The 14,219-nt window shown below is 46.9% G+C and overlaps 1 protein-coding gene across 3 annotated transcripts in view; it reads right to left on the reverse strand.

Annotated features, from left to right (window-relative positions):
* Positions 1–13,580, reverse strand: part of TMEM272 (transmembrane protein 272) — a 31,791-nt gene extending 18,211 nt beyond the window's left edge. The window contains exons 1-2 of one of the 3 annotated variants that reach the window (XM_025364618.1): positions 13,427–13,580; positions 6,863–6,943 (exon numbers count right to left, since the gene is read on the reverse strand). In XM_025364618.1, coding sequence (XP_025220403.1) covers positions 6,863–6,865 — 3 coding nt within the window. In that variant the 5' untranslated portion in view covers positions 6,866–6,943; positions 13,427–13,580. The remainder of the gene's footprint in view (positions 1–6,862; positions 6,944–13,426) is intronic. The other 2 variants (XM_025364620.1, XM_025364617.1) reach the window with 2 other exon arrangements.
* Positions 13,581–14,219: the final 639 nt, after the last annotated feature.

Raw genomic sequence — 14,219 nt, forward strand, 5'->3', positions numbered from 1 at the left:
TAATGAGGCTCACTTTTGCTCACTGCACCTCAGAGCCATGACTCTCAGGGTCTCAATGGCCGCTCTAGATCTCACAAACCAGGATCAGACAAATGGCACCTGGGAATCTGCATTTAAAAGCAACTCCCACCCTGGCATGGTTGCTCACACCTGTCTGGCATTTTTGAAGGCTGAGGCAGGTGGATCTCTTGAGACCAGAAGTTTCAAACCCACCTGGGCAGCATTACAAAACCTTGTCTCTACAAAAAATACAAAAATTAGCCAGGTGTGGTGGTGCGTCTGTGGTCCTAGCTACTGGGGAGGCTGGCTGAGATGGAAGGATCGCCTGAACCCAGGAGTTCAAGTCTGTAGTGAACCATGATCCCGCCTCTGCACTCCAGCCTGGGCAACAATGCAAGACCCCATCTAAATAAAATAAAATAAAAGCAACTCCCAGGTGATCGTGAAGTAGCCTGTTTCTGTAAGCTGGCTAGAGAATCTTCAGGGGCTTCCTAAAGTCGTCTGCTCAACGTGGTGTGAGGTGCTGGGGTTGGGCTAGGTTGTAGGATCCACTGGGATGGAAGTCATCAGCAGTTACTGGCATGAGGCCTTCTTTACCCCTCGGTCCTAATAAGGACACCCAAGCTACCGTCAGGAATCGGGGAGCCCCACTCTCACCTGATCTCCCTGCCTCCTGGGGCATCTGGTTACCCACCCTCAGTCTTTGGAGCTCTCCGGAACAGAGGCTGAGCTTTCGGGTGATGCCACTGTTGCGATGGCAGCAGCTTGACAGCAGTGACCACCACTAGTTAATACTGTACTGCCTCTGGTCTACTGAGCACCAATTCCAGTGCAACTCAGAGTGCGACATTCTGGCTTCTGATACCATGAGAGTCTCCATCTAGAAAGTCAGTTTGAAAGAGCTGAGTGAAAAAAAAACTCAACTTGAGGGTCCCAAAGGAGAAAATAATTCAAAATTAGAGCAATAGTGGGAGGATATTAGAATGAAAACGCTGGAGTCAAGTCATTATTTATGCCAAGAACACAGATAAGCTGATTCCTGATTTACTGAAGGTTGGGAAAAGACAGAACTTTGGGAAGGGTGCCCTCCTCAGGGTGGCTTTTGGGTTGCTGGCTCCAGATCCTCACTCCCCTCTTGCAGTGCATTTCAGGGTGGGCTGCTCTCACGACTGTTGACTGCTGCTGCCCATGATTGTTGGAGGGAGTGGCATGGTAGCAGGTGTTAAAGATACGCTGCCATCCAGTTATCAGTCAAAATAGGAAGCTGGGAGAATTCAATGCATTTTTAAATGGGTAATCTTGGTAGGAAAAGTGGGTAGCTTTTCATCTGTTCTCAAGGATCTCTAGAGTCTGTTTCCTATGAATAGCAAGTATTAATGTATCCCCAGATCTTTTGCTTAGACAGTTTAGTGCAGAAACTGAGACCAGGACCCAGCAGTTTTTCTCTGCCAACACCACCCTTCGGGGTTCCACTGAGTTATCAAATACCTAGAAGGCAACTGGCAAAGAGCGCAGGAAGAGAAACTCCAACTAAACTCCTCTTTCCAAACTGCCTGCTCCACCTCCCTGTATCTGTAATGGTGCCCGAACCCCAGTCACCCAGACCACTTCTGCCCTCTCCTGGTATGTTCAGTCATTCTGTCTCTGCCTCATGTTTCCACCCACTCCTCTTCTCCAGCCCTGCACCAGCACCCTGCATTGCCACAGCCACCCGCTAATCCCCAGCAGTCACAGCTAATAGCAATTTGCATGAGGGGGTATTTTTATTAGCACTTCATCTACTTTGAACAGAGATGAACTTCTTTATAGATATTCAGCTATTCATTCTTGCATTTGACTAAGGTTTGGGTAGATGCAAAGTGAGCATGAGAAGCCTCGGCAATGAGGACTTCACGACCTCTTAAGGGAGATGAGATGTGCACCCAAGGGACAGTACAAATCAGTGTGTGGAATGGACCAGCAGGGGCAGCGCATGAAGCAGTGAGGAAGCCTGGAGGAGGAAAGAGTCCCCAGGAAATCAAGGAAGGCCTCAAGGAGAAGGTGATATTGGTACTGGGTGTTGATGGATGGGTAGGATTTTTGACGGACTGAGTTATGGGAAGATGGCTTTTCAGTCAAAGGAAAAAAACCCAGAGGAAACAAAAGATTTGAGAGACAGAGACACTCAGAGTGGTTTGGGGGAGTGGCAAATCATGAAATGGAACTGAGCGTCCATCATCCATCAAAACAGAGAGAGATCAGATGGAAACTGGATATTGAGAAGAGAGGGCGTTTCTGTTTTGCATATGGTTATTTGGATTTTATTAGGAAGATAAAGAGAGTTGTAGGGTTTGGAATTGGAAAGCGGCATAATCAAAGCTGAACCTTTGGAGAAAGTGGGGACTATAGGGGGTGGCTCTGGGGGTGAAGAGACCAGCGAAGTGGCTGTTGTATAACTCAGCCTGGAGAGCAACTGTGAGGCTCTGGCAGGGCCTTGAGCACCCACTAGGTGTGGGAATGAAGGGAAGAAAGGAGAAAAGAATGACTGAAGTGCTGTGCTTGGGTGACAAGCATGGTGGAGGCACTGAGAGAAATGTGAGGGACAGAAAGAGGAGGGGCTTTAGGAAAAGGATGTATTTGGTTCAGAATTCACTGCATTTAATGTGCCAGGGGAATGAACTGGAGTATGGGTTTCTAAAACCACCTCCACTGCCTGCTTTTGAGATTTTTCAGCTGTTCACATAACAGGACGAGTTAGTAAGAAATATCGGACACTTCTGCAATACTGATGCTGCCATCTCCTTCTCTAATCCCTGAAAACAGAGGGCAACCTTGTGTTTCTTGAAGCCCACGAAGAGTAATTCTATGGGATTGTCCCAATAAAAAGGGATGCAGGGAAGTCCCCCAAAGAGGAGGAGCAATGAAGAGGGGGCTGCTGAGGGTGGAACCTGGGGTTGGTGGCCCCTTCCTTGCAATATTCAAAAGGAATTGCTATTAGAAGCACCTAGGGAGGTGGCACCAGGTCCCCAGGCTCGTAAAGACCCCGACATCTCAAGCTTGACACCGGTGCTGGGCTGATAGCAAGGACAGAGCGTGCTGCTGTGTGGTTTGTGCAGAGAAGAGAGGGCCTGTGTGAGGCTCTGGGCTGAGTGAAGGTTGGAAATCCTCTCGCTTGGAAGAGGGGTGCACTTTTCTTCCGACATAAGCACGATCTACTCCTAAACTGTGTCCTGGAAGCTACCACTGCTGGGGGCCACCTTTTAAACATTGCACAAAGGGTCTGTAGAGGAAATAATGGCTCATCACAGAGCAGGAGCACACCCTGCCCCAGACCCCCAAAAGAGGAAAACGTGGTTCCTCCTCTCCAACTCCCACACTTGAATTCTTGTGTGACCCACAAAGCCCAGGACTGATTTTCCTGGTACTCTGGCAAGTAGGAGTTCAGAGTCAAATTAATTTTATTTAGAGAGGAAGAAGTTTTAAAGTTTTAAAAGTACCTTAAAAATAAATTAATGTGCTATTTCTCCTGGCCAGTGTTGTAAAATAAAATCTGCCACTGTCTGTTTGGTATGTTGAGTTGTGTAAATTTCTCTCATAGCTGGGGGGCTGCAAACACCACCTAGAGTCACGATTCCTTCATCCAGGCCTGAGCAGAAGGTCTTTCTCCTGGTGTCCCCCTTGAACATGGACTTTGCTGGGCCCTTCTCTGCTGTTGTCTCTAAGTGGAGTTGAAGGGGACTTCCCAGGACCCCCTGACAGGTGCAATGACCTGGATTCACTGCACTTGTCTGTTTAATTGAGTTATCCTGTGAGGGCTGGAGGCCGCTGCCCACGCTGCACACATATTCATCAAGATTTCACTGCTGCCCGGGGATGGAAGTGATCCTCCAGGGTGGCAGCAGGCCGCAGGGAAGCAAACGTCCCGCAGCAGAGAGCTTGACAGAGAGAGTGCCAGATGGTGGGGCTGAGAGCCAGGGCTGCACAGTGGCCCAGGAGAGCTCCAGAGAGCTCCCGCAGGTGGCTTGCTGGGGTCTGAGAGCACGGAGACCACCCTGCTCCCTGGATGAACGACCAGATAAACAAGCCATTCCTTTGAGGCCGCCACCACTTAGCAAACTCCACATGTGGATAGGGACAGCACCAACCAATCTAAGGGGGATATCTGGAGATTGTTCTTAAAGCATAAGATAAAGTAAAAATAAAACTTTAATTTTCTTTTTTTCGTTTTTGGGGACGGAGTCTCACTCTGTCACCAGGCTGGAGCGTGCAGTGGCACGATCTCGGATCACTGCAACCTCCACCTCCCGGGTTCAAGCGATTCTCCTGTCCCAGCCTCCCAAATAGCTGGGACTACAGGCGCACGCCAATACACCCAGCTAATTTTTTTGTGTATTTTTACTAGAGACAAGGTTTCATCATGTTGCAGGATGGTCTCGATCTCTTGACATCGTGATCTGCCTGCCTTGGTCTCCCAAAGTGTTGGGATTACAGGCATGAGCCACTGCACCCGGCCAAAACTTTTATTTTCTAATTACATAAGTATGTAGCTTTATAGGAAATGTGGAAAATGTAGAAAACCAGACAGAAGAAAAATTAGAAGCCACTTGAAAGGAAAACACTACGGTACATGCATTTGCATCTATGTACTATTTTATCAGGTCTGGGATCAGGCCAAGGAGGCCAATTTTTCCCAGCCTAAATTCTAAAAGACATATTAATTATAAAAATTCTTAAACATTCATACAAATACAGAGAGTAATAGAGCAAACATTCAGATACTTGCCACTCAGGTTTCCATCTGCATGCTTTTTAAGTTTTTAAATTTTTTAGTTGGAAATAATCCCAGTTTGCATTTCCTGGGGATAGGGATATTCTCTTATTAATATAGTACCTTAGTACAGTCGCAGCTTCTTAAATTTACATTGACACAATGTTTACTTTGCCATCCATATTCCAACGTTCATGACCTAATAAAGCCCTTGGCTTCAATCTAGGGTGAAGTACTGCATTCTGTTGTCATATCTCCTTTGTGTGCTATGGTTTGAATGTGTCCCCCAAAGTTCATGTGTTGGAAACTCAATCCCCAATGCAAAAGTGTTGGGAAGTGGAGCCTAAATGAGAAGTGATCAGGCCCTAGGAGCAGAGTAAGTGTGTCCATGTCATCATTGGAGTGGGTTCATTATAAAAGGGGGAGTTCAGCCCTTTTTCTCTCACCCACATGATGGAAGGCCCACGGGGAAAACAGAAGCTAGTATTTTTAGGAAACCTAAAATGTTTTTGTCTGGCTGGATTTTCCAGAGTGAGAAGGGAAGGAGTGATTCAAGAGGTAAACAGGCACCCAATCACAAAGGGTTTTGCAAGAGAGCAGAAGCTTCTGTTTCATTCTGCAGGAATGGGGAGTCACTGTGCAGTGAAGGACCTCTCCAGAGGAGGTGCTGCGGGGATGGGCGAGAGGCAGTGAGAGCAGTTAGGAGGCCTTGCCATTGTGCTGACTGAAGATGCAGTTATTCATACAACGAGGGCAGAAATCTCAACAATCAAGGAGGCCATCATTAGACCAAGCTTGGCCTAGACCTTGACCTGCAGATTTACAGTGCAGTCAGGAAACATCCCTTTTTCTGGGAAACCCTGAGCATGATACTTCCTCTCTTGCCAACCTGCTGTTGCCATCAGCACTTCTGTTGCATAAACAGGTAGGATGTGTGTTGGGGGAGGTGGTGGTGGTTAATTTCCGGAAGATATAGAGCAACAATATAGCTGATGGTGTCTCCTTTCCCTGCCAGCAGTAAACCTATGAGTTTTCATCCTGCCAGAGCAGCAGAGGCCCTGGGCAGAGGCTCCAGCACTACTGTCCCACTTTGGCCCCCACAGCAGTAGGTGTGCTCCAGGGGTGAAAGAGGGGTGGCCCTTAGAGCTGTCCCTGGGAGTAAAATGTCAGGGCTGTGCCTTAGGAGAATGAGGTGGGCACCGGGCCCACTGGCGAATGGAGAAGGCCAGTTGTATCTGGGAGCCGGCGCTTCACTCATTTACCTGCTTAGTCAGTCAGTGCCTATTTATTGAGCTCCTACTGTGTGTCAGGCACTGCTGGAGGTGCTGGCATGCAGCAGTGCAGGAAACGTCATGGGAGGAGAGGTGGGAGGTGGACAGTGTGTGCTAGGACATGGTAAGTACAGGTAAGGAAAGGTGTCAGCCCCTTGGCTGCTGACCCCCCACCTTAGTCCAACATTATCCACTGACTGCTGCTTCCGGACATTAGTGCTTGGAGATGAGCTGCTTAAGGCTTCCCACAATGTTCCCTTTATTCACATTTCATCTGTAAAAGACCATACATCTCACCATGATATAAAAGCTTTCATCCCAGGGACCCCCAAGGCCTGGGATCTGATTTTGGGATCACTTTCGGGATATTCCAAACACAAGAGAGACTGGGCCTTCTGAAATATGGTCCAGTCCTTCTGGACACAAAGGCCCCAGCAGGTGATAGTGGGGGAAAGTCCAATTTAGTAAGAGGACAGGTTGAGGTAGGAGTAAGGGAAAGCTACCCAGGTCCAAAGCATCACATTGCCCTGCCACGTTGCCCAGCACAGCTGCCATCACACATTGGTTGTAGCAGTGACTCCATTCACACACATATTTTTCAAACACATATTACACGGAAAACACATACAGTGAACTATGGAAAGCTAGAGGTGAATAGGTAAGGAATGGAAGGAGAAGGCAGCCAACCGAAGGCCGGACACTGTCTTCCCCAGTTCTACCACCCTGGGGCCACCCCAAACCAAGCGCAGCCCACCCATATGATCCACTCCAGCTTTAGCTCACCAGGTGATCCCAGAGCTCCCAATCCTACAAAACCAGGGCATTTCTCAGAGCTGTGACTCACCATTGCTGGCGATTTTAGAAATGCACTGATGACACGTTTTCTCCAGACCTCCTGGCATTGCTCTTGCTCGCTGACAAAGTTCTGAGGATCAAAAACAATTCATTAGAAAGGATGGTGGAAGGATTTACTCAGCACCAATAACCAACCCGCTCTGTGCATGTCAGTGGTGGCCTGCAGGGTGGTCTCAGTCAGCCCGGGGGGCTGGGTGCCAGTGTCAGGTGTGGCCTTGTTAGTGGTTAGTGGGGCTGAGGAAAAGACCCCCTATTCCACAGACAAGGGAACCAAGCTCAGGGAGGTTAAGAGGCTTGCCCAGTGATACCAGCCAGGAAGACTGGCTAGAGAAAGGCCTGGAGGGGGAGATGGTAAGAGCTCTCACTTGCTGAGCAATGGCTGCACCAGGCATTGTGTTAACTCTTTAAATAGGCCATCTCATATTGAATCCCACAACAATCCTATCTGAGAAGTGTTATTGACTGTGTTTTACAGATGGCACCTTAGAGACCCCGAGAGCTTAAGATTCACCCTAAGACCACAGCTGGCAACTGGCAGAGCCCAAACTTGATCCAGGTACGGATCCAGATACGGAGCAAGGGGCCCCTCACTTCCTGATGCAGCTGCTGCACTCTCCCAGGGTCCAAGCGGAAGGGGAACCATGGCCTTGACCAGAGCAGCCTGGGTCGAGACCTGAGTGGCCTGGAGCGCCACCCCGGCTCCCCTGTGGACCTGCTGTGGTCTGGGCAAATTGGTTGACACGGAGAGAAAGGACTTTCCTTCCTTGGAAGAAATAGTCAAACACATTTTAAATCTACAGAAAAACTCCAGCTCATCGACAGCAAAGTTTCCTGTCCGGTAAAATGAGGTAGCCCTGTAAAGACATTAGGAGAGGAAGGGAGTCACTTTGTCCCTGAGGCTGGGTGTGCGTAGTTCTACCACTTCCCACCATTTCGGTGCTTGGGAGTAGGGCCTCCATGGTGGCTGGCTGATCCAGGCAGGATCTGGGGCAGACATCCTTACTTCACACACACAGTCTCCCCAGGAACCTGTCCAGAGTAGCCGTGGCTCCATTTAAAAGCACGATTTAACAGGGTCCTTTTTTCTCATATTGCAGGGGTTTGCAAATCAGGGGACCACAGCATTTTAGCAGCACTACCTGCAGGCCCTCCTGGGTGAACTAGAGCTTAGGGCAGGGGGAACAGGCTGTGATGAGGAAGATTTGTAGTCTGAGGACAGAGGTGGTCATGATGACAGAAGGAGAGCTTGTCTTGATCAGAGTTGTGGCTCATAGCAGGCGAGTCATTCCACCGCCAGTGTCAGCATGGGCCTGCAGGCAGGAGCCACGCAGCCCGCAGCTTCTCTCTGTGGCTGGTCCACTGCTAGCGCACAGGCAGGGTGGTTCGGCTGAGATTCGGGGTTCTCATTGCCCATCACTGTCCTTCTAGGACATGTCATGCTCAAAATCTGGCTTTGTGTCAGCAGAACCTTTACAGCAGGAGGCAGTGTGGCCAGAGATAGTCAGTCCCCAACCAGAGGCACATCACCAGCGCCCTGCCAAGGTCTTCCACGTTACCTCATTTAGTTTTCCTAGTTCTTCCAGAGGCAAGTATGCCCCATTTTACAGAGAAAACCAAGATTCAAATCAATTTGTTTGCTCAAAGTCACCCAGCTAGTAAGTGGTAGAACTGGGGTTGAAACGAGGTCTCAGAGACTCTATCTGAAACCTGGACTCTGTGCCTTCAAAGCCCACAATCTCTCCACTTTCACCCCAGAGCAAGAATATAAAGGGGAAGAAACCTGGAAAGGAGAGGCTTCCCAAAGTGAGTCAGGGACTAAGCAAGGAGATCATGGTGGTCAGTCCTGTCATGCTTGATCCTATTTAACCAGGCAAAGATTCTTATCCCCATTTTACAGATGAAGAAACTGAGGGTCAGAAAAGTGAAGGACTTGCCCAAGATCCAGGTGTTTTGGGCAGATTGGAATCCAGGTGTTTTGAGATCTGCCAAACTTGAGGTGCCTACTCTCTGTTAACCAGAATGGACTTTGACAGTCTTGACTGCAGTGAGATGATGGGACACAGACTGGCAGGGCTGAGCACCCAGGGTTTTCTGACCCCCCAAACCCTGGGAATCCCAAATGCAGCGCTTGGGATTCACGCGGTCCCTCTGCTGTTTCTGCCTCCTGACACAGGCTCCCCCGCCCACTCTTCTCCTGGAAGCAACTGTGGAGAATGCACATGTGTCCTTGTCTCCCTGGCACGCAGTAGGTCTTCAGTAGGTCTTCAGTATGTTTAATGAATAATTCCATTAACTACTATTCAACTGTCTCTTCAAAAGGCTCCATTTTCCCCCACAATGTCCTTGCAAAAACTGTGGCTGTGGTGTCCTTATACACAGAAAATCCAGGAACACCGCAGCCCTGAGTAAACCACAGCCTCCTTCCGCATCCTTTGACTCTGACATTCTACCGATCAAGGTGAAATGAGACCAGCTCTCTGGCCTAATGGGGTTTGCCAGGTGCACATCCTTTTGTTACACAGCAAGTAGGCCCCAAGCCATGGACAAATGGCTACTGTATGAATTACAGATTTATTGCTGATGTCCACACTTCATCAGGTTGATTGCCACAGGGGTGTCACAGAAGCTAAGCCACTTAAAACCGTGCCTGGAAGAACAACCTTCCTGGACCCAATGATAAGCCCAGTTATCTAAAGGGGCCATGGCCCATCATGGGCTCCTAAAGGCCTGGAAGGTCGGCTCCTTTCCTCACCCTTCTTAGGGAACACAGAGGGTGCACTTCACATAACAGGGAGAGTGTGCACTTCACGAACCGCAGCATTTTTCTCCTGGATCACAGAAGGGATAAAACAGAGGGAGGAGACATAGGAGCCATCTCTTTATACTTGCATGGTGGAGTTGCCACTGATTTAGAAAATTCCTTTGAAATGTGTTGAACAGTTTCTATCAGTGCCTACAAACCAAGACATTCCAGTCTTCAACTCCACAGCAGCTTTGCAGAAGCTAACGAGATTTGTCTGTGTCACATTATAACAACACATTTCTATCTTGGGCCATTCCCTGGGGTAAGAGGCACACACGTTAGCCTCCTGTGAATCCTGAAGAACAATGTTTCACCACAAAAAGTAATATAGAGCTGCATATACTTTTTTTAAAATTCAAATATCCTAAATTGGCTGATCCCTTTAGCCACTAACTGCGAATAAGGTAGAAACATCAATCTGAAAAACAGTGATATCTTCATTGATAATAATATCAGACCACATGAGGTGGGAGCCAATAGAACACACCAACACAAGGTGCAGGTATTAGATCCATTTTATAAATGAGGAGACTCTTACTCCTTCAAGCTTGTTATTTTCATAAACTGGCAAGACGGATGAGAACTAAAAAAAGAATGATGTGCTGTTAATTCTGTCACACCTTAAAGAATGTTCCCTAAGAGACAGGTAGCAGTGGCAGTAGAACTCAGCTTTGGCAACCAGCCAGAAAGGGAAGACAGAATTCCCAGGTACAGTCCCAAATGCTGGCCGACAAACTTTGCATATTGTGTTCAACTTCCCTTACAAGGAATACAGTGTTACACACACACACACACACACACACACACAATCATATGACCTCATGCATGTAATAATGTCTGAAGATCTATGTAAACACACAGAAAAAGGTCAGAAGCATAAACAGTAAACCACTGTGAATAACTGTTCCCTATGAAGGCAGGTACAGGGATATGGGGCCACTGGGGCTGGGGTAGGGGTAGGTAGGAATGTGCCGCAGGCAGGCGTGGGAAGTATGTTCATTTCCACTTTATACTCAAATATTGCCTTGCCTTTTCCCCCATTAGCAAGTTTTACCATTATAATTTTAGACTTCTTTTTAAAACTTCTTAAAATTCAAGAAGTATTATTTGAAATGAAAAGCAGTTTGCTCTCCAGAAGTCCAGAGATTTATAAAAAGTAGCATGTAGGGGATAGATGAGCAGGAAGGAGTAAGTCCACCAGGGAGCAGAAACAAAAAGGACAGAGATGATGTGATGGTGGTAGGCAATATTTTTCTCTTTTGGAATATTTTCTTTAAAAATTACAAAAGCGAATTCACAGAAAAATTAGATCACGGAGAAAAGAAAATCATTAGTCATTATAAACAACGGCAGAACTTCTAGCCCAACAACTGCTAGTATTTTGGAGCTTTTCTTTTAAGTATATGCATATATACATATGCATATGTGCATGTACACAAATTTTACATGGTTGCAATAATCAGGCACATTAAGTGAACACATCACATTTTGACATAAGCATTCTTTCTGTCACCATTTGGTCTTCAGAACTCTCATTTTCACAGCTGAATTATAATCCACAGAGTAGGTTATATCCAACTATATTTCTCTACATCTTGTTGGATATTTACTTTCCACTCATAACTAATCCTAAGACACATGTCTCTCCATGAAAAGTGCTTTGTTTTATGCACATATAGATCTCTTGGAATAGTTATTTAATTAAAAAGCATAAGCAACTTTTTGGCTTTGAGGTAAAATTGACTTCTAAATGAGTTGTATCCATTTCCAGTGCCACCAGCAATGTGAGAGTGGCAGTTTCACCACACCTAACCAGCACTGGGTGGCTGAAAGACTAATGCATTTTTATTACTCTCATAGGCAAAAGTGGAAATTAATTATTTTAATTTACATATTTGATTGCCAGTGATATTGCCAATTCTTTCTAGACTCATTTCCCAGTTGTATGTTCCCCTTTGTGATTTGGTTTTTATGACCCATGATACGGATGTATTTCAATTCCGAGGAAGCCCACAAAGAAAGCTGCAATTTGAGAAAATAGCCGTGAATCTGCTTTTTGATTCACAGAATTCACTGTGTGAATTTGCAGATTCAGATATGCTACAAAAGACCTATTCACTACTATGGTGGGGACTTGAACAACTCACAAAAAATTGCATGTTCCTTGGAGCCCTTTGAAGTGGTAGCTCTTCCAGGAGAGGGTCCCTCCACAGCAGGAGATGCCCAATAGAGCAAATACATACTAACGATGGATTCACGTCAATGCAATTCATTTAATGCATCTGTGTCATTACAGATTTTAGTCAATTTCTATACCTTCTACTAAGAAAATGTACATTTTTTTCTTATTTGATAGAAAGTTTTCTTATTTGTTAGAAATCTGAAACAGGAAGAGATTGGGGTAACAGGCTGGGCAGTACCTTCTCTCCAGTGTGAACAAGCAGTGACTTAAAAGTCCATCCTTGTGCATGCTGTCATAGGACTGTGTGTCTCACACCTGCCTCTGCACCTAGAAGGGCAGTGATAATAGCTCCTGCTGCTTCCTATCCTAGCAGCTGAGTGATAATAAAGGGCACGATGGGAATTAATCAATAATATTTGCCAAATGACATGCTCAATGCATTTTCAATTTTCAATCCAATTGATATATCTCAGTGGTTCTCAACCAGAGGTGATCTGACCCCCAAGGCACATTTGGCAATATGTGGAGACATTTTTAATAGTCATGGCTGGGGCAGGGCTGTCGATAAAGAGACCAGACATGCTGAAAAACATCCTGCAAGGAGCAGGGCAGTCCCCAACAACACAGTTATCTGCTCCAAAATGCCAATAGGACTAGATCTGAGAAACTTTCTATGTCTGTCTAATGTTCCCAGTTTTACAGTTCAAATTTGTAAAATTCTACCTTTTTTTAACCTCTGAGTTGTGTCATGAACCAACAGTAAACATATACATATGTGTGCGTGTACACACACACACACACATATATATGATTGTGTTTTTACTGATTGGCTTGGTAAATTAAACTATTTATTCCTAAATCAACTGTGAGGACCGACTCACTCTTGGTTTTGAATAACATTGAATATTAGACATTAACCATCCCCATACCTGTTCCTTCAAAGCAGATGTTAACTAGTATTGTTGAATATTTCCAACAAACATTTTGGGTGCTCAGGGCACAGTCCTTTCTTATTTGTAGCTCTCTATGTAACCTGTGCTGTTTTCTCTCCTAACTATGCCCGAATGCATGAATTCAGTGGAGGTTACTGCACACCTACTGTGTATCAGAGTCATTCCACAACCTCCCTAGGATGCCTTCATTGTTTGGCTCCTAGGAAATGAAAAATGCACTTCCTTTGAGCTCTACCACCCCTTTAAAATGACCAAGTCAAAGCCACTTGCTCAGAGCCCCAACAGGTAAGACATGGAGGTGACGTCTGTGGTCCCCACTCGCTATCCTGCAGCCGGCAGGTTGTTTCTAAGAGTCCCCACACAACGTGCCTTCGCCCTGCAGTCATTATTCCTTTACAATTGTTCTCTTCTCCAGAAAACCCACTTGCCTTAGACTCAGTGAAGATTGTTTTCTTTCCCGCCACACATTTAAGAAAAGCACTTCCAAAATGCAGTCATTTTCTTTCCAGGAAGCATAAATCAGCACATTGGCATCTTCCTGAGAATGATTTCAAGAAACCCTCTGCTAGGACTCTCTCCCCAACTTCACAGGCTGTCCAGGGCTGCCGGACTCACCTGAGCTGAGCAGGGTGGGATCCAGAACTGGGCAGCACTCAGCACCTCTGTGGTCCCGGTGTCCAGGCCTGACTCTGTGGGGTTCCTCTTCACTTGGGGCTCCCACTCCCTGTCGCACGCTTTCTTTCTCCCTTTCTCTCCTGCAGCACAACAGCAACTCGTGGCTTTTCCTCTAAGGGGCGGGTTCTCTCCATTTCCCACTCCCACGTGTGGGGAGAGCAGCCCCACCGCCGGCTCATACCCCTGCAGTGTTCCCTAGGCCCGCAGGGGGGCAGCAGAGCGACCCCGGGAGCTGTGGAAAGATGGCCGACCCCTTGGAGTTAGGAATTCCCACAGGAAACATTTCATTTCAGTCCCTTAGGCACTAAACATAGGGACTTAGTTCTGGTGCGAGCCCCTTCTCACCCCTTGCTCTTCCTGCATGTTGGTGGCACACAAGGACGAGAGGACCAAACAGCGGCTGCTTAGGAAATAGGGTGAAGGTACTCAAAGTGGACTGAGGATGTGAGAGGTGCCGTATGGACTCGAGGACTGCCACCTAGAAAAGGGATTAAATTGATTCCCAGTATTTGCCAGCGACAGATCTGAGGCAGAATGAAGTTACAGGGAGGCCGAATTGTGCCCCATGTCATAAACTTTGTAACAGTGGCCTTCTTACACCTGAAGCAGGCTGCTTTGTGAGGCTGTTGTGTGTTGGTGTTGTAAGCAATCACCTAGCAGAAGTTCTCAACTGCTGATGTGTAAGAGTGCCAGGGATTCTTTATTGAAATGCAGATTCCTGTACCACCTCCCA

This window comes from Theropithecus gelada, chromosome 17 (genome assembly GCF_003255815.1).
Source record: "Theropithecus gelada isolate Dixy chromosome 17, Tgel_1.0, whole genome shotgun sequence".
Lineage (NCBI taxonomy): Eukaryota > Metazoa > Chordata > Mammalia > Primates > Cercopithecidae > Theropithecus > Theropithecus gelada.